Source organism: Protopterus annectens, chromosome 8.part0 (assembly GCF_019279795.1).
Source record: "Protopterus annectens isolate FY-2018-M chromosome 8.part0, PAN1.0, whole genome shotgun sequence".
NCBI classification, from domain to species: domain Eukaryota; kingdom Metazoa; phylum Chordata; order Ceratodontiformes; family Protopteridae; genus Protopterus; species Protopterus annectens.
The window spans coordinates 20,509,422-20,530,261 of NC_056741.1; the positions used below are offsets into that span (position 1 = coordinate 20,509,422).

Below are 20,840 nucleotides of genomic sequence, written 5' to 3' on the forward strand. Positions count from 1 at the left end.
GCCTTTAGCTATACCCCCAGTCCTGGAAGTTGTGGATGATGTCTTTATGGAATCCAGTCTTAGTCCTGATACTTTACCCCCTGCTCCTAGGAAACCAGATGGGGTACTACAGAATACCGGACTCTCTCAAATTCCTTTTCAGAAATCCTACTGCTGACCCAGAGATCATCTCCCAAGGGCCTAAAGGTATCAAAGCAACTACAGCTAAGAATCCCACCCCTTTGGACAGGGATTCCAGAGCTTTGGACAGATGGGGTATGAAAGTATGTACCTCTGCAACTCTCGCCATTATGGCTTTGAATTGTCATTTTCACATGCTGAAGTACCAACAACATATTATAGAGCTTGTTAAACAAAAAATAATCTTGACAGACTGTGCAGAAAAAGAATTGCAAGAGCTTATGCATTCTGCAAGGCAAGTCAGCAAGCATACATTGTAGTGTGGCTTTGACGCCCTAGAAGCATCTTGCAGGGCAGCAGTCACTGGTTCTGTACTGAGAAGGTATGCTTGGCTTAAGGAGCAGACCTTGCCAGACCATATCAAATCAAAGTTATTAGATGCTCCTTTGAACAAGGACCATCTGTTTGACACCAAAGCAGAAGAGGTTCTTAAAAAGATGGAAGCAAAAGCTAAATCTATGCAGACAGTCAACAAATTCTTAAAAGGTACAGCCTCCTAGATTCAATAGGCATTGCCCCTCGAAGCATTGGTCCTTTCCAGCCCCCTCAAGGCCATCTCAAACTTGACCCAGGGGAAACAGACCCCCCCCAGACTACAGTTTCAGGGTATGCAGAAAGAATTCACAATGACTTCCTACTCCTCTCCCACCTCTGCCCAGCTGCTTGTGCTGCTAGGAGGAAAACTTGCCCTTCATGCAAAAAACTGTCCATCACCAAAGACCGATGGGTCCTCAACATTGTATCCCAGGGGTACAAATTTTACTTCCCACTCTGCCAATCCCAAAAGGGTTCCCAGTCCTTCCTCCAAACCAGTGGGCAGAGGCACAAAACCAAGTTCTATCCCTGATCTCTATCTGCGGAACAGATGTCAAGGATTCTATTCCACACTTTTCCTGGTACCCAGAAAAGAGGGCTGTTGGCACCCAATCCTAGATATTTCAATTCTCAACACGTTCCTGGTGGTACCAAAATTCAAAATGCTCATCCTGCAGCAGCAGCTTCTACCTATGCTAGCCAAGGATGCCTGGTTAGTCACTCTAGATTTAAAAGAAGCCTATCTGCACATCCTATAAGGAGTCATGCAGGAAATGTCTACGTTTCAGGGCCGGATCTATGCATTCAGTTCTCTGCACTTCCCTTTGGCTTATCCACTGCTCCCAGAGTATTCACAAAATGCCTGGCTTCAGCCATTGCTTACTGCAGGCAAAGAAATATCCAAATTTACCCATACTCTGACTACTGCCTGATTCAGGCGGACAGTCAGGAAATGCTGTTGCAGCACCTGACATTTGTAAAAAATCTAACATCCCTGGGGTACACCAACAAAAAGAAATCAAAACTAGTCCCCAGTCAAAAGATTGTATTCCTGGGAACAAGCTTGGACACAGCATCCCAGATGGCATTCCTCATTTCAGAAAAACAAGCCTATCTGACTGTTTTACTCAGATGGCCACCAGAACCCAGCTATCCACAAGGAAAATTGTGCAGGCCCTAGGGTTCATGGCCTCATGCATCCTACTAATTCCATATGCCAGACTGCATATGAGGAAGCTTCAATGGTACTTTTTGGTGCCAGCATTCTCAGGACCTGGAAACTGTCATTCCTATCATACCCCAAGGACAGAGTTTCTTTGGTGGGCAGCTGCATGCAACCACAAAGAGACTGTCCTTTACTCAATCCCATGCTGCCCAGACCCTAACCACAAACTCATTAGACTATGCTTGGGGAGCACACATGGAAGGCAAGTGCATTCAGGGCCACTGGAGCCAAAGTCACATTCATCTGCACATCAACCACAGAGATGCTAGCTGTGCAGCACGCTCTGACAGCTTTCAGATCCCTAGTCTCACCAGGACACCTGCTAATAAAAGCAGACAACACCACAGTTATGTGGTACACCAGCAAGCAGGCGGGGAACCCACTCTTACCCACTCTGCAGGCTAGCCATGGCCCTGTGGAACACTGCCTTGGACATGCAAGTCCATCCGCAAACTCAGTTCCTACCAGGTAAACAGAACTCACTGGCAGATGACTTAAGCAGAAATCTCCTAGACTCACACGAGTGGCAATTAGAGCCCAGCACCTTAAACCTTCTGATTCAGAAATGGGTGACTCCAGAGGTGGATCTCTCTGCCTCCCCCTGCAACCACCAGCTCAGCAAATTCTGCACCAGGAATCCTCCCAGCAGGGCCTGGAAAGTGGATGCCTTATCTTTTCAGTGGGTAAATCTCTCAATCTATGCCTTTCCCCCTCTGCCCCTTCTCTCAAGAGTATTACTCAAGGTAAGACAGGACAGACCAAGGACAATTCTGATTGCCCTGGACTTGGCCACCCCAGCACTGGTACCCACTCCTGTGCCGCCTGTCACCCGTGCTACCCTGGCACCTACACCAGAACCCAACCCTGCTCTCAGCAGGAGGGACTGATTTTGCATCCGCAACTGCAAACCCTAAATCTTGCAGCCTGGCTTATCCTTCAACTCTCCCTCGGTAACCCTAAGCAAGCAGGTGCTGGACGTCATTTTTGAAGTCAGAAGGCCCAGTACAAGAAAGTGGAAAAGGTACTGCTCCTGGATTCATTCTAAAGGAGAGGACACAAGTCTGCCCTCCCTGCCTCTAATCCTGGATTACTTGGCAGATCTACTCTACAAAGACCTGTCCTCCTCCATTGAGATACATGCCTCTGCCATTTTGGCTCATTACAGCACTGAGCCACCTCTCTTCTCGCACCCTCTTATCAAACAGTTCCCGAGAGGGGCAAACAGATTAAGGCTGCCAAGGAGCGCACCCACCCTGCTTGGGACCTTAACTTTGTGCTGGAAAGGCTCACGCTTCCCCCTTTCAACCTGCAGTGTCAGCAGAGTTAAAATTCTTGTCTTGGAAAACAGCCTTGCTTCTGGCCATCACTTCAGCTAGAAGAGTGTCTGAGCTACAAGCAGTTATGGCTGTGGATCCCTTCATTACTTTCCATGCAGACAGGGTTTCCCTCTGGACTAACCCTTCCTTTATGCCTAAAGTGGGTGTCCAGTGTGGCTCTCAACCAATCCATCCGTTTGCCAACCTTCTTCCCTAATCCTCAAAATAAATGGGGGAGGATCCTGCACTCCTTGGACGTGCACAGACAGCTCAGATTCTACCTTAGTAAGACTAAGTCCTTCAGGAAATCTGACCAGTTATTAGTCAGCTTTGCAACAGGGGCAGAGGGGAAGGCCATTACAAAACAAACAATTTCCAAATGGGATAGCACACTGTATCCGTTTCTGCTACAAGCAACATGGGAAACCAACCCCCTTAGGGGGTCAGAACGCATTCCACTAGGGTAACTTCTACCTCTGCAGCATTTCTCAGGGGATTCCCTACCAGGGACATCCTGGAAGCTGCTACCTGGAGTTCTGTACACACCTTCAAGCATTACCACCTGTCTATCTTTTCCAAATCCGGGGCAGGTTTTGCAACTGCAGTCCTGCAAGGCTTACTGGCCAGCCCCAACTCTTCTTGACTGCCTCCACCCTTCAGCCTTGGGAATCTACCCAAGTGTGATGACTGCAACAGTGAAACCCGAAGAACATAGTACAGTTGTGTACACTTACCATAAATGTAGATGTTTGAGTGTGTTCACTGTTGCAGTCCTTGTTTCCCTCCCTCCCTCCAGCCCCCTGGTTTCTCTCTCTCCTTTCTATGGCTATTACTCACCCCTTCAGGGGTATTGATATTTACTTTTTACTGGTGGTGTGTTCCCCACCATGACTTGGCTCCCTATTTGTGGGGCTCCTGACATTTGGGTAAGGAAAAACTGATGTAATGGCGTCTGCTGCCTGTTTTTTATACCCCCTGAGGACCTGACATCTGTGCTGGAGTTGATAGCATCTGACGCTGAAATACTAAGTCTCTGGTATTCAGGCCGACTGAGGGCTAGCTGCAGGCAAGATAACCCAAGTGTGATGACTTGCAACAGTGAATACACTCTAACATCTTGCATTTATGGTAAGTGTACACAACTGTACTTTGTGAAGTTGAGGCAGTCTTGTGGGATGATCATTAACTTGCTTGTCAGACCTTTGTAGGAGAGGTGTTTCCTGTCGACTTTAAGACTTTTAGTAGTGCTGCAGCCTGACAAGAAAATGTATACCCAGTGCTGCTCGTTTCCAGCTTTGGTACTGATATACAGTCAAGTTGAGAATATGTGCAGTGAAATAACTTTGGAGCTGCTGCAATCCCTGATAGTGTACTATAGGAGTGGCATTGCAGTTACGTGTTCAGGACGGGGGTGGGTTGCGATGGAGAGAATCATAACCTTCACTACCCTTGTAGTCTCTCTCAGCATGAGCTGCTGTAAGCGGTGGAGGAAGACTGATGTGGAGTGAATGTAGTCACTGCCATGCTATTTTCCATGTAGGAGTCCACTGAATTCTGAGGAAGTCACATTTGCTTGCTTTCCATTTCGATTGATGGTATAGTTGGCTTGACCCAGTAGGAATCGCTAAAGGTTGTAGGAGCTCAGTCTAACATAAGTCACTACTGTTTGACGCAAGAAGGGACTGGGAGGGAAATCTGTTTAAGTAATGCTGTAAGAGCTGGGTCTGGAGACAAGTGACAGCATGTTCCATCCTAGCTGCTTTCCAGCAAGAGTCTGTTCAAGCTCTGACTGGTGGGGGAAAGCCGAAAAGCAAATACTATTCATCCTGATGAACAGAAGAAACCTTTAATTTATAAGCTTAAACTAGGGTAAATGTGAGAACTGGTGCCACCCCAGTTTGTTCCATCAATAGTTACTAAAAGTAATGAAGTCTGAGATCAGATTCGTAGGAGGGGAATAGCAATACAACTAACTTTGACTTTTCCATCCTGATTTTGCCATTGTGGTTCATGTTGAGAATTGCTGTAGGAGCACAAACTAGGATGGTGAGGTGAGTGGATAGTGCCCCTCCAGCATGTAGGAGAAATAGGAGGTGGGAGAGGGCACATTTCACTGAGTTTTTCTTGTGTCACAGTAAATGTTTTCTTCATATTTTACAGACCGCTGATTGCTGCGAAGAACCCAAAGATTGCAGTCTCAAAGATGATGATGGTTCTGGGGGCTAAGTGGCGAGAGTTCAGCACAAACAACCCCTTCAAAGGGACATCAGGGGCATCAGCAGCTGCAGCAGCTGCCGCAGTGGCTGCGGTAGTTGAAAGTATGGTAGCCAACACAGAGACTATATCTGTACCACCTCCTGTAGAGGTACAGCCACTCAGGAAAGCAAAGACGAAGGAGGGAAAAGGTGAGCATGGGCAGGTCTGCCTTTGAGAGGTGATGTACAAAATGTTCATGTCATGGGAACTCTGTGTTCAGTTTGACTGAGTTAGTGTACAAGACTGAGTGTAGCAAAACTTCGACAGTGTAGGCAAACGATGCATGTGTATCTAATAAAACCATTGCAACATTTGGCTTAGTAGAGTAGCTGGAAATGTGTTCAAGGGAATGCAGCCAAAGTAGCATTGTTTGAGACTTTTGTGTTAGCTTGTGTAAATGTTTGTTTAGCCCTTTTTGAGACAGTTGTCTGTAAATATTTTAATTCAGTTTTGTGATAGTGATGCTTGTAATCAGTCCTGCACTACCACTATCAGAGAGTGGGAACATGACCATCTGGTGTTAAATTGATTATTATGCACCGTTTACCAAGAAGTCTTATTTTGTATGGTTGGTAATTTTAAAAGTCATAGCAATGTATTATGATGGTGTAAAAATGAATAAATTGAAATTGTTACCAAACCTTCCATAAACGGAGCGTTAGGCCTTAAACACAACCTACCTTGCAAGATCCTGAGGTGCATGTGCTCTGGAGAGGTTCAGTCTTATTGGACCCTGGCTGTTTTGTCCTGGTTTCCAGCTTTTGCTGCTCCTTGCAAACAGTGGAACAGTCGCATCACACAGTTAAAATTCTTTGAATTTTTCAGACATGCGCATGGAAGGCACATGCTGCTAGTCTGCTCTCATTCCTATGATATTTAAATGCAGGAACCTGTGGTCCTCTGCACAGGAGGACACTAAAGTCTTTTTTTTACATCTAAAATATAAAAGGGAGGGGGGTAGATATTCTCAGAGTTTACCTTGCAGGATTGATGCTTAACAGTTGGGTGCATGTCTGGTAATCCCCACTAGGAGAGCTGTCTTCTGGTTCTGCTTCTCCTGTCCAAATAAAGGGGGTTCTATTCCCCCAGCTCTTTCAGGCCTTCTCATTGAAAGATGTCCCCTATGGGTTGGGAGGGGAAAACTGAATTTAAAACAAGAAAATTGTAAACTTTTAGAGAAAGATCTATGGGACGTCTGCAAAGTGTAGGCAGGCATGTTTATTGAGGAACCCAAGCTTGTGACCAGTCCAGACAGTCTTTCGCGAATGCTTCTCTTGAGCTAGTTTCACAGCCTTTGGGTACCCATGAAACTGGCCCTATTTTAATGTTTTGTACTAGTGTATCTTGTTCTAGGGCAACTTTGAATGCCCCATGTACAAAATGCTGTGTAGGCTTTCATTGTACAAAAAAAGGGCAAGAGGGACTAAAATTGATGAACAAAAAACTGGGATCCCTTTACAGAATTGAGCCCTTTCTAACTCCAATAGCTAGGGCTGTTACAGCCAGAACCCACTTAATCTCAACCCTATTCTATGCCTCCCCTGTATATACTAATTTACCTAAAAACAGCCTCAACAAACTGGCCACATCCTATAGTAATATTGCTAGGTTTGCCACAGGCTCTCCATTCAGAACCCATCACTGTCTGAATCTTAAAACAACTAGACTGGCTAGAATTTCACAACCAGCTTCAATTTCTACAGCTTCCCATTGTCCACAAGGCCCTGTATAAGCCCACCAACACCCCTATACTCTCTACCATCATTACACCTTATAATAACAATAAGAACCTATGTTCCTCCAATAAACTGCTGATTAATACTTCAAGATCCAATCACTCAGCAGCTGACTCCCTGTACTGTAACTCTGTAGGAAAACTGTGGAATTTACTACCCACTGATCTCACTACACAAATGTCACTGCCACTCTTTAAAAAGAATCTAAAGCTCTTTTTTAAGACGCACTGGCTTTGCTCCTGTACTAACCCTGACTAACTTTTCTCCTTTCAAATTACAACTACTCTAATACCTAATAATTTCTGACTTAAGAATCTAAATACCAAGTTATTATAAATATAATGCATGTATACATAGATATTGCATCTCAAATACAATACCCATTGATTATTACTGCTAGTTCTATTCCTTGCTTAGACTAATGTATCTTTTATATATTAAAAAAAAAAACTGTAACTGCTTTTTTAGTTCTTGGTAAGTTTTAACTGCTATTACTTTTTTAAATGTATGTGTGGATTTTCTATTTTTGTTTTTTTTTTTTGGAGCTTTTCTCCCTGGGCCTCTACTGAAAATGGACATGTATCCAGCTAGACTAGCCCGGTCAAAAATGTAAAATAAAATAGAGGAAAAAGTAAATTAAACCAAAACAACTGTTTAGTTCCCGGATGAGAGTACTCCATATTTTTTTCGTCATGTAGTGGCCCGTAAACAATGTTAGCAAGTAGTTCAAACAAAAGGAGATGTGGACTGGTCCCTCTTGTAGTCAAAATGGTAGTTCTTAGTTAACTGTCAAATTGTCCCTTTTCTGCACTTGTAGAAGGGAGTTTTTTTCCCATCAAAAACAAGGGGTTTGAACTGCCCACAGACTGTGGGTGAGGGAGCTTCATTGGGAAGCTTGACCTTGGGGCATTTCTAAACATTGCCCCCCCCCCCCCTCCACAGCTGCAGAAATGGTCCTGCCCTAGCAGATAAGGGGGCAGGGTTTTACTTGAGAATCCTCCTGGTCTTTAGAATGAACAGATCCTGGAGACCCATTTAGAGCTCTTTGATCTTTTTGTAAGGTTCTATCCCTTCAATACTTCCTTACCTTTTTTCTTACTGGTCCTTAATGTCAGGTCACCCTGTACATGAAAGCTGTGTATGCATATAAGCCAGTCTGCAAGGAGACTTGAGATATTCTTATTATAGTAACACAGCATTTCCAATTCACATCTAGCCATTATGAGCTTGCTAAACTGCTTCCAGGTTATTCATAAAATGCTTAGCCATCCTAGGTTAAAGATCGTATATGTTTGAGGACTACTTGCTCCAGGCAGCTTTCCTGGAGGTGCTTTCATAAGCCATGGGCTACACCTCATACCTGACCAGTCTAGGTATCTTGCTTAACTGTCTAGTCTTCTTTCCTAATACAGGACTTTGCTCTCCACAGCAAACAGGACTGCACAAAGCAGACAGTCCACCCCCGTGACAAAAATGTCATTGTTGCCACCTTCTTTGAAGTAGCATGTGTTTGATTCAGTGAATCGTTAGAGGTGTCTGATATGTTAGCCTCCTTAAGTCATGGCTCCTGCTGCTGCTGTGGTCGGACAGCAGCACTGTGGCTCCTGCTGTCGGACTTCACATGAAGAAAATCTGTTTGCATCTGATTGACTTGTATTGCTAACCTTTTTACACACCGTAGAAGGTGCTACCACTCATGCTTGCCACCCACTGTTGAGTTCAGATGTTGCACTACCCAGATAATAGCCAGCCCTGTGCTGTGTATGCATTTATGGGGACTCGAATCCTGATAGCAGATACACTGGACTTTGGATGGGGAAGGTGGGACAACCAGGCAAAAACATCCATACTGGAGAGGTGTTCGTGTCTGGAAGCAAAGGATATTACACATGGTCACAGACATTACCACTGTCATGCTGTTTGGGACAACATAACACCGTTTGGGACTTCATAAGAGGTAAGAATGTTTATTCACATTAATAGACACTTTTTGTGACTTATTTAAATTGGGAGCATGTATGGAGAAGTTTTTGGGACAATGAGAAAGAAAAATCCATGGAATTTGTGTGTAAGTATTTAGTAGGGAAACAAAAAAATATATATATTCAGTTTGAACTGAAGTTGAAAGGGTCAAAAGCATAAAAATTGGCAGGAACACCACAGCTTCACACAGTAAAACTATTTGTAAAAATGGGCCAGATAAGTGCTTTCACATTGTAAAGCCAATGTTTCTTAGAAAGTCAAACATCAGTTTAAAAACAGATGTTCAATCAGCTATGGTAATCAGTTTATTAAACCAATTTCCTCCCTTTCAATAGAGGTTTTAAAGATACACAAGCATTAATACCAGGATGTTTATCGGCCTGTAGCCTCAAGATCCATTTAAGTTCTACTGTTTCAGTATAGTTAGTAAGATCAAACCCCCCCCTCCCCGGTGACCCAAATTAACTATTTATAGTACTCTAAAAACTCATGTCCAGCATTTTCTTTAATATGTTTAGCTAGTGCATTGTTCATATTGCAAGTCCTAATCTCGTAAGAATGACTAAAAATTCTATCTTTTAATCTTATTGGTCTTACCAACATAGAATCCTGTGTAGGACTTGCATCTGGCTAAGTAGATCACATTTGCTGTGCTACAGTCTGCATATTTGTTCCTGTGAAATATATGTACAGGCTCTGCAATGCATGCAACTGTATGTACCACATCTGGCAGATATCAAGTTACTTGACCTAGTATTAAAATTCCCTGTGCACAGTTGTCTTTTCAAGTTTAACCAGTTTTTGTACATAAAGGAGGGATTATTCCCAACTATTTCAGCTGTCTTGTCACTTGAGTATTCCCCAGTTTTTTCATATACTTTAGACCAAATCTGAGTTTACTGACAAAGCTCCTATCCTCATGGGCACTAGAAGTATGTCTAGAGAAGTATGGGGCAGCAATCGTTTTTCTATCCTTAACCACCCTCTCTCTCTGCTGTATCAGAAGGTCCTTGTGGAAACTTAGAGAAAGAACTTGTAAGTAATGACTGAGTTTTTGAGACTTGTAAGAGAACTGGAAGATAATTAAAGTTGGACACAACAGTGGCAATGCCTCCATTTGGAGGCTTGTCTGCACTGTAAAATTATCCCTAGGGGATTGAGTGCTTTGTATGCCTAGATGTTATGTAGTCCTATCTCGCTTACATTCTTACCCGTGGGTTCGGAGCCGAATATCTGTTCCGACTCCGCCGATTTTTACTAGCTCAAAGTCTCTCATTGGCTGGACTAAGAGGTTATCCCATGGTGCACTGCTCCCCATCCCCAGATCTCGTTTGCCGCTTGTATAGCTCTGATGTGGTCTCACTTGGCTGTGGCTAAGCTCTTTTTTACTATTTCTCTTTGAGAAAGTTGTTCAAACCCAAAAGCTATTTTAATAGCTATTCTTGCTGATCGCTAATTTGTGTGTTTCAGTGCTGTGTGTTAGTTGTTTGGTATCCCTCCTGTTCCAGCGGGCTAGGCCTGTTTTAGAGGACCTAGTCCTCCCCTCTGTTGAGTTAACCTTTGGTCTTGTGTTTTCTGAAGAACAGTTTCAATTAGAGGTTCTTGTGTGTGACTAGTACTGCCTTCCCGGTGTGTCTTTTTGTGTGAACCGTTTTAGGTTAGAGGTTCTCAGTGTGCCTGTTGGTTTTTGTATCTGGTGGTCAAAATTGTGTGGCATTTCCCACCTTTTTTTTTCTTGCTTGCGAGTTACATCTAGGCTTCCTTTACCGTTCGTTGTAAATGTCCAAAGATCAGAAGGAACATAAGCCTTCTGGCTTTAAGAAATGTTCCAAATGTGGATATAAAATGTCCAGGATGGACATTCTGTGTGTCTACTACCTCAAAGCCATCCATTTACAGGAGTTGTGTAGCTTTTGCCATGCATTCAGTCCTAGGGTGCTCCAGGAGAGAGAAAACAAGTTAATTTTAAAAGGGCTTTTAAAACCATCTTTTGAGGAAGCAGGAAGCTATTGATTCGGCTTCTAGTACTAAGTCTAAAGCTTCCAAGTCCAAGAAAAGGTCTCCGGCTCCTTCTGCCACTTCGGAGTCCCCGGAGAAGATTAAAGGTTTGGACTCTACCTCCTCGGCTCCACTGTCTTCGGGGCCGCAGAAGGTATCTGTATTAACCGAATCGGCATTGGCTCCAATTATCCTTGAGCCCATTTGGAGCTGATCGCCCAGTGTCAGACTTGGTTCACCAGACAAGAGATCCCAATCTCCATCCATCTCCTCCAAATCCTCCAGGCTTTCTGATTTGGATGTTGACAGGGTAGTGCCGAGGCTCCTGCAATTGCTGGTGTTGGCCAAATTGTTTTTGGCTCTGACCCACTCTGCTCCGGAGCTAGTTACCATGACCGTTTCGATGATTCCTCCTCCGAGCACATCCTTGTCTGAGCCGGTATGCTCCGCTCCGAGTGATGTTCCTGCGCCAGCTCAGATACCCCCTTTGGGTTTATCGATGCTGACTTCAGCTCCGACCATGTCTGCTCCATCCACAGGGTTCGAGACTCTGGTCTCTTTGGTCAGGCTTGAGGGGGATACTTCGGGACAGCTGTCTGTTCGAGTCTCCCACTCGGTGCATCGGCTCGGGGGACCCCGGTCGGTTTTCAGAGCTGGGAGGACCTGCCTTCGAGGCCATGCGGATCGCTCTGGCAAGATGGTCAGCTACATCACCCGGGTCGGTCATTCCATCTCCCACCACCCCGGCGAGAGCCTCTGACACTCATATGTCCTTGGACAGCAGAGCGCCAGGTCCTAAGGACACCCCCACGAGTGGTCCCCAACCTTCTGAGGGTCTCCCAAAGTCTTTGCCTGAGGAGCCCCCTAGAAAGAAATTGTGCAAGAGGAAGCATAGACTCCCAGGATATGTCTCACGTCCGATACTGACCTTGAGGAATCGGAAGGGTCCCCCAAGTCCTCCTCTGATGAGGATTCCTTCTCCGATATCCTGGAGATACTGAAACAAAGAGGAGGCTGGCCTTCCAAAACTCTTTCCGAGGAGGAGTCTGTATTCCTTAAGGCTTTTGGCGCTCAACCTTCCGCCTCCTGGGTGGTCTCAACCCTTCGAACTGCTTGACCTCATTTGTCGAAGAGTGTGGGAAAATCCTGATTCTGTAGAGCCCGTGCCCAGGCATCCCAACAAGTTCCTGTCCACACCCCAGGGAAAAGAGTTTCTATCAAAAGGAGTCCTGGTAGATGCCATGGTGGTGGCAGCAGCCACCCAGAAGCAAGTTGCAGAATCTTCCTTGTCGGTCCATCCTCCTAACAAGGAGTCTAGGACCATGGACCGGTACGGGAAGCGTACCCTATCTTCAGCAACCTTCACCTTACAGCCGCTGAATTATTTATCTCACTTCACTCTGCTCCAGAACTGGGAGATACTCTTGCAGGTAACCTACCTGAAGCGGTAACTCAGACTGTTAACGCACAGGTTTCTACCCTCAACTCCATCACTAACTCGTCCATTCGGCTCATCTCATATGCGGCCGAGGGAGCGTGTAGGGCAGCGAGCTCAGGGGTTGCCCTTAGAAGGCAGGCCTGGCTACACCCGTGTCACTTCGTGGAGGCCTTCAAGTCTTCCTTCACTGACTCCCCTTTTGACAGTTCCTCCTTGTTTGGGACCAAAGTGAAAGACACGCTCACCATGTGCGAGCAAGAGGGAAAGACCCTGTCTGCCATCGGGGTCTGTTTTTCCCTTCCTTCTAGGCCTTATCCCAAGGCCCAGCGGGGGGGTGTTTCAAGGAATCAGAGGTTTTTTCCTGCCGCACAGGGTGAACCCCCCCCCCCTCCAGAGGCAGTGGAGGGGGGAGTTGCTCAGGGAGACATCACCCCAGAGGCAGAGGGGGCCCCGGCAATTCGGGAGACCGTGGCTCTCCATACTCTCATTCCTGAGGGTGTGCCCTACTGCGCTTATCCGGAGCCAGTCGGGGGTCGAATCGTTATACCAGGAAGCTTGGGAGAGCATCACTGAGGACCAATGGGTACTAAGGATAGTTTCCGGAGGTTACCTCATCCCATTCTCTTAAATACCCCCGCCAATAAGAAAAATCCCAGATGTTCCACCCAGTCAAAGGGATCAAGGCAGCCTCAGAGGTGTCTCAGCTGCTGGAAAAAGGATCCATCCAACCAGTCCCCTCAGACCATATCAGATTAGAGACTTAGTCAAGATTCTTTTTGGTGCTGAAAAGAACAGGGGACCTGAGACCCATACTAGATCTCAGTCAACTCAACAATTACGTACACAAGTCCAAGTTCCATATGGTTACTCTACAGTCAATCCTCCCATTGTTGGGAGAGGTAGTTTGGATGTGCTCCATCGATCTCAAGGATGCTTATTACCATATCAAAATGGACAAAGCATCCAGAAGTCCCCTACGCTTCCGGCTGGGAGCCAGTCACTTCCAGTTTCGAGCCCTGCCCTTTGGTCTCACCACACCCCCCAGAGTTTTCACCAAATGTATGGCAGTGGTGACGGCTCACTTGAGACGTCAATGATTCTAGATGTTTCTGTACCTGGACGACTGGCTCCTTACCGCCCCCACCAGGCATCAACTAGTTCAAACAAAGGATGCTACCATTAGTCTGTCACCAGTTGGACAGAACGATAAACTGGGAAAAATCTGCCTTATTGCCCTCACAGCATGTCACCTTTATAGGAGCAGAGCTGGACACCATTCAAATGCGAGCATTCCTACCACAAGCAATGCCGTGATCCTTTCAACGACAAATTCATATACTGATGCCACTCAGACAAGCGCAGGCCAGAGTGGTTCTACAATTCCTAGGGACCATGGCGGCGACTATCATGCTAGTCCCTGTAGCGAGATTAGACATGAGGCTCCTCTTTGTCCAATGGTCTCTACAAAGACTCCCACTATCTCATCCCATCTTAATCACAGACAGGTGCAAGCAGGACCTCCGTTGGTGGCTGTGCACCAACAGTTTGAACGGGGGAAAGCCCTTTGTTCCTCCTGTCCCTGTTGCCATGGTGACCCCGGACGCCTCCCAGATGGAGTGGGTGGGGGGCATTATCTCGGCAGGACAGTCCAAGGCACGTGGCAAGAACATGAGATACATTTGCATATAAATGTCCTAGAGATGAGAGCAGTGCTTCTTGCGTTGAAGGCACTTCAGGAAGTTCTTCCTCTAGGGACTATTGCGATATCTCAACAAGCAAGGGGGGACACGATCATACCCCCTATGCAGAGAGGCCATGCGAGTGTGGAATTGGGCAATAGCTTCCCAACGGTTTCTGGTGGCGACGCACATTCCAGGGAAGTCCAACGTAATAGCGGACAGGCTAAGCAGAGCAATACTTATGCCTTATGGGTAGTCCCTGAATCGCCTGGTTACAGAGCGTATCTTCAGCAGGTGGGGTCAGCCTTGCTGCGACCTGTTTGCCAGCCCTCTCAATGCGAAATGCAGCAATTACTTCACGCTGATCCCCCAGGGGGAATCACCCAGGGACGCTCTGGTTCACGATTGGCCATCTGGTCTGCTTTATGCTTTCCCTCCTTTTCCCTTTCTCTCAAGGGTGATTCAGAAAGCTCAATCCTTAGGAAGCAGAATGATTCTGATTGCCCCACATTGGCTTCAAGTATGGTTCCCCTTTCTTCAACCATACGTTGTGGACACTCCTTGGATTCTGGACCCTCTACCAGATTTGCCGAGACACATGGGACAGTTCCACCCCTGTCTGAGGACACTCCGGTTGACAGCCTGGCTACTCTACTTCCATCCCTAGTCAGACGTCATTTTTCACCGGAGGTGGTCCATATTCTATCGTCCTCCCATAAGCCATCCACTAGAAAGATTTACTCTAGCAAATGGAAAAGGTTTTTCCATCTGGGCTCATACTAGAGGTATCGATCCTTATACAGCCCAGATAGATTCAGTTCTGGAATTCTTGTCAATGCTTTTCTGTCAGTGATCTGCATCAGCCACCATCAAAGTTCAACTGGCGGCAATATCTAATTTCCCTGTGGCGAATGAACCTAGTCTTATGGCCCACAGACTATGGAAAGCATTCCTCAAAGGTACCCTGCTACTTCGTCCCCCAGTGTCTGAACCAGTCATGCCCCGGGACCTCACTTTTGTTCTCCAAGCACTCACACTGCCACCATTTGAACCTGCAGCTACCTGTGAGTTAAAATTCTTAACATGGAAAACAGCATTTTTAATAGCAATCACTTCAGCACGGCGGGTCTCAAATTCAAGCCCTCCATCAAGCCCCCATATTTAATCTTTCACAAAGATAGGGTCTCTCTTAGACCAAGCCCATCATTTCTTCCTAAAGTGGCTTCTGTGTCTAACATTAATCAGTCCATTGAGCTGCCAGTATTCTTTCCCCACTTCTCTAACAAGGCAGAATTTAGATTTCACCAATTGGATGTGCATAGACAGTTACCCATCTGTCTACACCGGACAAAGGATATCCGGAAGTCTGACCAACTCTGTGTCCTTTTCGGAAAGCCGATTGGGTTCTCCGATATCCAAGGTTACGCTGTCTAGATGGATAGCCAGTTGCATCTCTTTCATCTGTCAGGCAGGAGATAAAAATTTGCCGTTTCCAGTCAAGGCACATTCTACACGGGCTGTTTCCACATCCACAGCCTATCAAGCTAGATTGTCAATGGATGATATATATGCTGCAGCTACTTGGGCTTCTCCCCACACCTTTGTTTCTCATTACAAATTCGACATTGTTTCCAGGGGCAGATCTTCCTTTGGTTCCACAGTATTTTCCTATGAGCCACCCAGGATGTAGGTGCTAGGGACGCTGTCCCATGGGTAAGAATGTAGGCGAGATAGGACTACATAACATCAAGAACATCAAGAAGTTATGTACTCACCATAACGTTCGATGTATGTAGTCCATTTCTTCTCACATTCTTTCTTACCCTCCCACCTTCCCCCTGCCTGGAGGATTTGGAGTATAAGATTTGGAGTATAGGTTGTCACCTGCCGAATCCCTTTCTTTAGTGACTGTTTTATATGCATGTGAGGTGTGTATGAAGTGTGTGTATATGTGTGTGTGTGTATATATATATATATATATATATATATATATATGTGTGTGTGTATGTGTGTATATATATATATATATATATATATATATATATATATATATATATATATATATATATATATATAGTTTCACAGCAAACTTGATCTGGGGATGGGGAGCAGTGCACCATGGGATAACCTCTTAGCCCAGCCAGTGAGAGACTTTGAGCTAGTAAAAATCGGCAGAGTCGGAGCCAATATTCGGCTCCGAACCCACGGGTAAGAATGTGAGGCGAGATGGACTACATACATCGAACGCTGTGGTGAGTACATAACTTCTTGTTATGGTGAAATGCATACAGACTTAAACAATGGCAACAAATGAACTTGGACTTAAGCTTCAAATACATCAATCTGTTTGAATATTTTTTGATTTTTGAGCAAAGTTTATTGGAGCCAGTAGAAGCATGCAGGTTAAATACTGAGCAGCACTTTAAAGGTGAAGGGTATATGCATACTCTAGAAAATACCTTCACCAATGTGGCCAATTATGAACAAACTTCAACGCATAAAAACTGGAAAACTAGTAAGGGATTAGAATGACTTTATATCTGGTCATATTTTTGTATGGCCAAGAACAACAGAGAAGAGGGGTGGCCAGCAAAGGGCTCCTGAGCATGACCAGAATGATATGGTAGTGTCAGAAAATCAAGAACCTAGACTGGAGCAGGATGTTGAAGGAGCAGGTGATCCTTCCGTAAAAAATTGATGTTCTGCCTTCCCATAATAGTGTACAGGATGTTGCATTGAATAACACTCTAGTGCAAGATGCTCCACAATCTAGTAATTTGAGGTCTGGAGGTAACACAGCACAGCAGCATAATATGGGAGCCAGACCAAAAGAGACCAACTGAGAAACAGGGTTTTCATCCCTAACCGGTGATGAAGTCCTCTTGTTTGCTCAGCAGAGGACGCCACAAGGAAACATTCCAACAAGCACCCACAAGGAATACGCAAGATGAGGTGAATTGTATAGTGTATAACCTTTCTGACCATATTTTGACAGAAGCAGAACCATCTGTTCTGAATAAGGGAACTCAGTTTTATTCCCTCTGCACAATCAGAGGTGAGTGATGTTCTGATTGATCTAAGACGTTTTGGAATTTGACTTTAAAACTAATGTTTAATGACAATAATGATACCAATAGACCGTGATTCAGGCGGCAGAGTGTTTTTGTTCCATCTATGCTTTTTACATGTACAGCTTTTTATAAAAATATGTGAAAATAAGTTGAGTATCTGCATGGAGAAAGGGCTAAGGGTTATTGCAATTTAACAGCGTCACAGCACAAAGCCCTAAATGACTTAAAGAATAATCGGGCTATAAGCATCAGACCCTCTGATAAAGGAGAGTCTGTAGACGTCATGAATCACAAAGATTATAATTTGAGTATGCTTGCCATGCTGAATGAGGATACAACATATGTACAGATCAGCATGGAGAGGGTAAGCTCTATTATTGATTATGTACATAGTGCTTTATATGAATTATTTATGGAAATTTCCATTGACTGACTTTTGATTTTTTTTGTATGTGACTGAACACAAGATATAGTTGACAAAGGGCCTTCCCAAGGTTCATAAATCTTTGACTATACCACATCTACATTTGATTGTGTTAAGGGAAGGGTGGGTCACACAAACATTTCTTTATATGTGGAAAGTAAGCTTAAGGCAATGTTGGCTTTGGTCTCTGTTGTACTCTGGGACAGTGAACAATTTTTAACTGACCTCATGTTTTTGGAGAGTTGAGGTGATATAACAGTTTTTTTTTTCTTGTGCCCCTTGATGTAGTGAATTTATTTACGTGCATCCCGAATGAGTATAGTCTTGATACCATTACAGAACTGTTGACACACAGGGAATTTCAACAATAGTCGGGTTGACATTGTTTGCTGCTTGTTGGATTTGGTTCTAAACAGTAATTTTTTTGTATGGTGACTGTTTGTGCACAAAAATGGGGGGTGGCCATGGGCACCCCCTGTGCAAATTCAGTAATGAAAAGACAACTGTGCACAGGGAATTGTAATACTAGGTCATGTAACTTGGTACAGTTGCAGGCATTGCAGAGACTGTACATATATTTCACAGGAACAAGTATTTAAACATCCATGGATGAAATATATTTTTTGTCCCAGATTCTATACAGATTTGTAATACAGCAAATGTGATTTACTTAGCCACATGCAAGTCTTGCACTGTTGGTAAGACCAATAAGAGATTAAAAGATCGAATTTTTAGTCATTCTTATGAGATTAGGCCTTGCAATATGAATATACTACAAATAGTTCATGTGGGTCACCAGGTTGGGGGGGGGGGGTGATCTCACTAACTATACTGAAACAGTAGAACTTAAATGGATCTTGGGGCTACAGGCTGATAAACATCCAGGTCGTAATGCTTGTGTGTCTCAAACCTGTATTGAAAGGGAGGAAATGAATTTAATGAAGTGATGAATTAACATAGCTGATTGAACATCTAACTGTTTTTAAACTGAGTTGTGACTTTGTGTTTTTTATGATCTGAAGAAGCATTGGTGTTGCAACGCGAAAGGACTTATCTGGTCCATTTTTATAAATAAATACTTTTACTGTGTAAAGCTGTGGTGTTTCTGCCAATTTTTATGCTTTGGATTTTCAGTGTTTATCTGGCAGTTAACCTTTATCAGTGGCTGGGGCTTGGTTCTTGTGTTTGCCCCAAGTTGAAAGGGTCGCTACAAGAATATTTAAAGACTGCGTGTAAAGACGTGATGGACATTAGTAAAAGTTATGACGATAGAGGTTTGTGGGCTGGGAATATCGTGTTATATTAAAAATGGAAAATGAAACGATAATGCACATTCCAAGTGATAGATGAAGATGGAAAAGGTACAGCGAAATACTGGGGGCAACAAAAAACTTTTTCCACAAAAAAGTGATTAATTATGATAAAAGGAAATGTACATTTGTGGCAGAGTGAGTCATGATGCAAAAAGATTTGAAATAAAAATTGTTTTAACTAGCAGATCTAGGAGACTATCTTTCTGTTGCCCTCCCTGTGGGAGGAATATAGGCTTTGTTGAAGTTTCCAGTAATTCAGTTAAGCAGTTAGATGGACGAGTGTTCTTGTTCTAATACATTACATTCAACAGGTCAGTTATTTAAAGGCAGTTACAGAAATGGTGGGAGGGTCTATGGGAGCCGATTGGGGGGAAAGTCTGGGAGATGGATATTATATGAAAGTCTAATATCTTGTATAACGGAAAATGTTTTCATTGCTTATAGGAGGCTCATGTACATGATTAATGTGAACAATCACAAGAGAATATTAGCCTTTCATATTGTATGTCCGGAGATGATGAACCCTGTAAAGTGGCCACAACCACTCATTTTACATGCGATACTGGTAAAAGTTCTGTAATAAAGATTTCATACTTGACTCCAAAGAATATGAGCCCAACTGGTGCAGGCACAGCCTCTCATTTTGTGTGTTTTTGCTAACAAAGCCTGGTAATAGCCTTGTAAAAGCAGGCATTGTCAGTGTTCAGTGTGTAAACCACTCTGTTAGATGGACCTGATGAAGATCAGACGAAAATGTTTCTTAAATGTAGTTCTGTAGTTGTAGCTCATAATGTGTTGTCGTGTTTTGTTTTAGAAGTTAAAAATAAAACCTTTTAACTAAGAGTGAGTGCCCATAGGCTGCTGAGCTGTCATTCTGATGGGCCTTTCAGGAATATTCAAATAAGGGACTAACCTCTTAAGCTTTGAGATTGGCTGCTTGTTTTTCTATCACCCGAATTTTCTTAGTCAGCTCCCATGGATCCTCCCACCATTGTCTGTAACTGCCTTTAAATAACTGGCCTGTTGAATGTTGTGTATTAAAACAAGAACACTTGTCCATCTACCTACTTAACTGAATAAACTACTGTAAACTTCAACAAGGTGTCTTTATTCATCCCACATGGAGGATATGAGAGTGTCTCCTAAGTCTGCTAGTTAGTGATTTTATCTGAGCTTGTCCTTTGTGCTGTTGTTAATCCTGTCACCCTCTGAGTCACAGGTGAGATACTAGACTTCACTTGAGCCTTTTGGATTGCCTCTGAAATAAGTGAAGAGATGAAAGAATTCCATTGGGAAAAGGGTAAAAGATGAAAGAAAACTCCATGGTTTATATTTGAAAGAAAATATAGGGGAAAGGTTAATTTAAAAGAGGAATACAAGAAAAATGAAGAGCTGAGGATTTTAACAGTAAATGTTTATAAAGAATGTAATACAAAGAATAGGGATATTAGAATGGTGTGCAACACTTGATATGGACATGATTTTGTCAGAGGACACAATATTAACAGAACAATTACAAGGAGAGATGTTGTGGGGGTGAGTTTATTTGGAATATAGGGTAAGAAACATGTTCAGGCATAGGAATCAACATTTTTGTATATCACATTGGTAACAATGGGTACAGTAAATGTATATGTGATGGAAAGCTCACTTATAGAATTATAACTATGTAATATGTGACAGGGGGATGTGTTCCAGAACATTCTAGATTGTGTGAACATGGATTTAATGTTAGTGGGTGGTGATGTAAAAACAATGTTAGAAGTGATCAAAAGTGGAAAGTTATATATTTGGGATAACAAGTAGTGGACATACAGAAGTAATTTAAGGACAGAGGTACATTATTTATGAACGTTTAAAAATACAAGAAGGAACAAAATGTACAGGATTTTTAGATCCTTTAGCA

The 20,840-nt window shown here is 43.9% G+C and overlaps 1 protein-coding gene across 1 annotated transcript in view; it reads left to right on the top strand.

Annotated features, from left to right (window-relative positions):
• LOC122808618 (chromodomain-helicase-DNA-binding protein 4-like) overlaps positions 1 to 20,840 on the top strand; it is a 48,608-nt gene that overhangs the window by 13,076 nt on the left and 14,692 nt on the right. Inside the window, exon 2 of the mRNA XM_044079580.1 lies at positions 5,197 to 5,441. Coding sequence (XP_043935515.1) covers positions 5,197 to 5,441 — 245 coding nt within the window. The remainder of the gene's footprint in view (positions 1 to 5,196; positions 5,442 to 20,840) is intronic.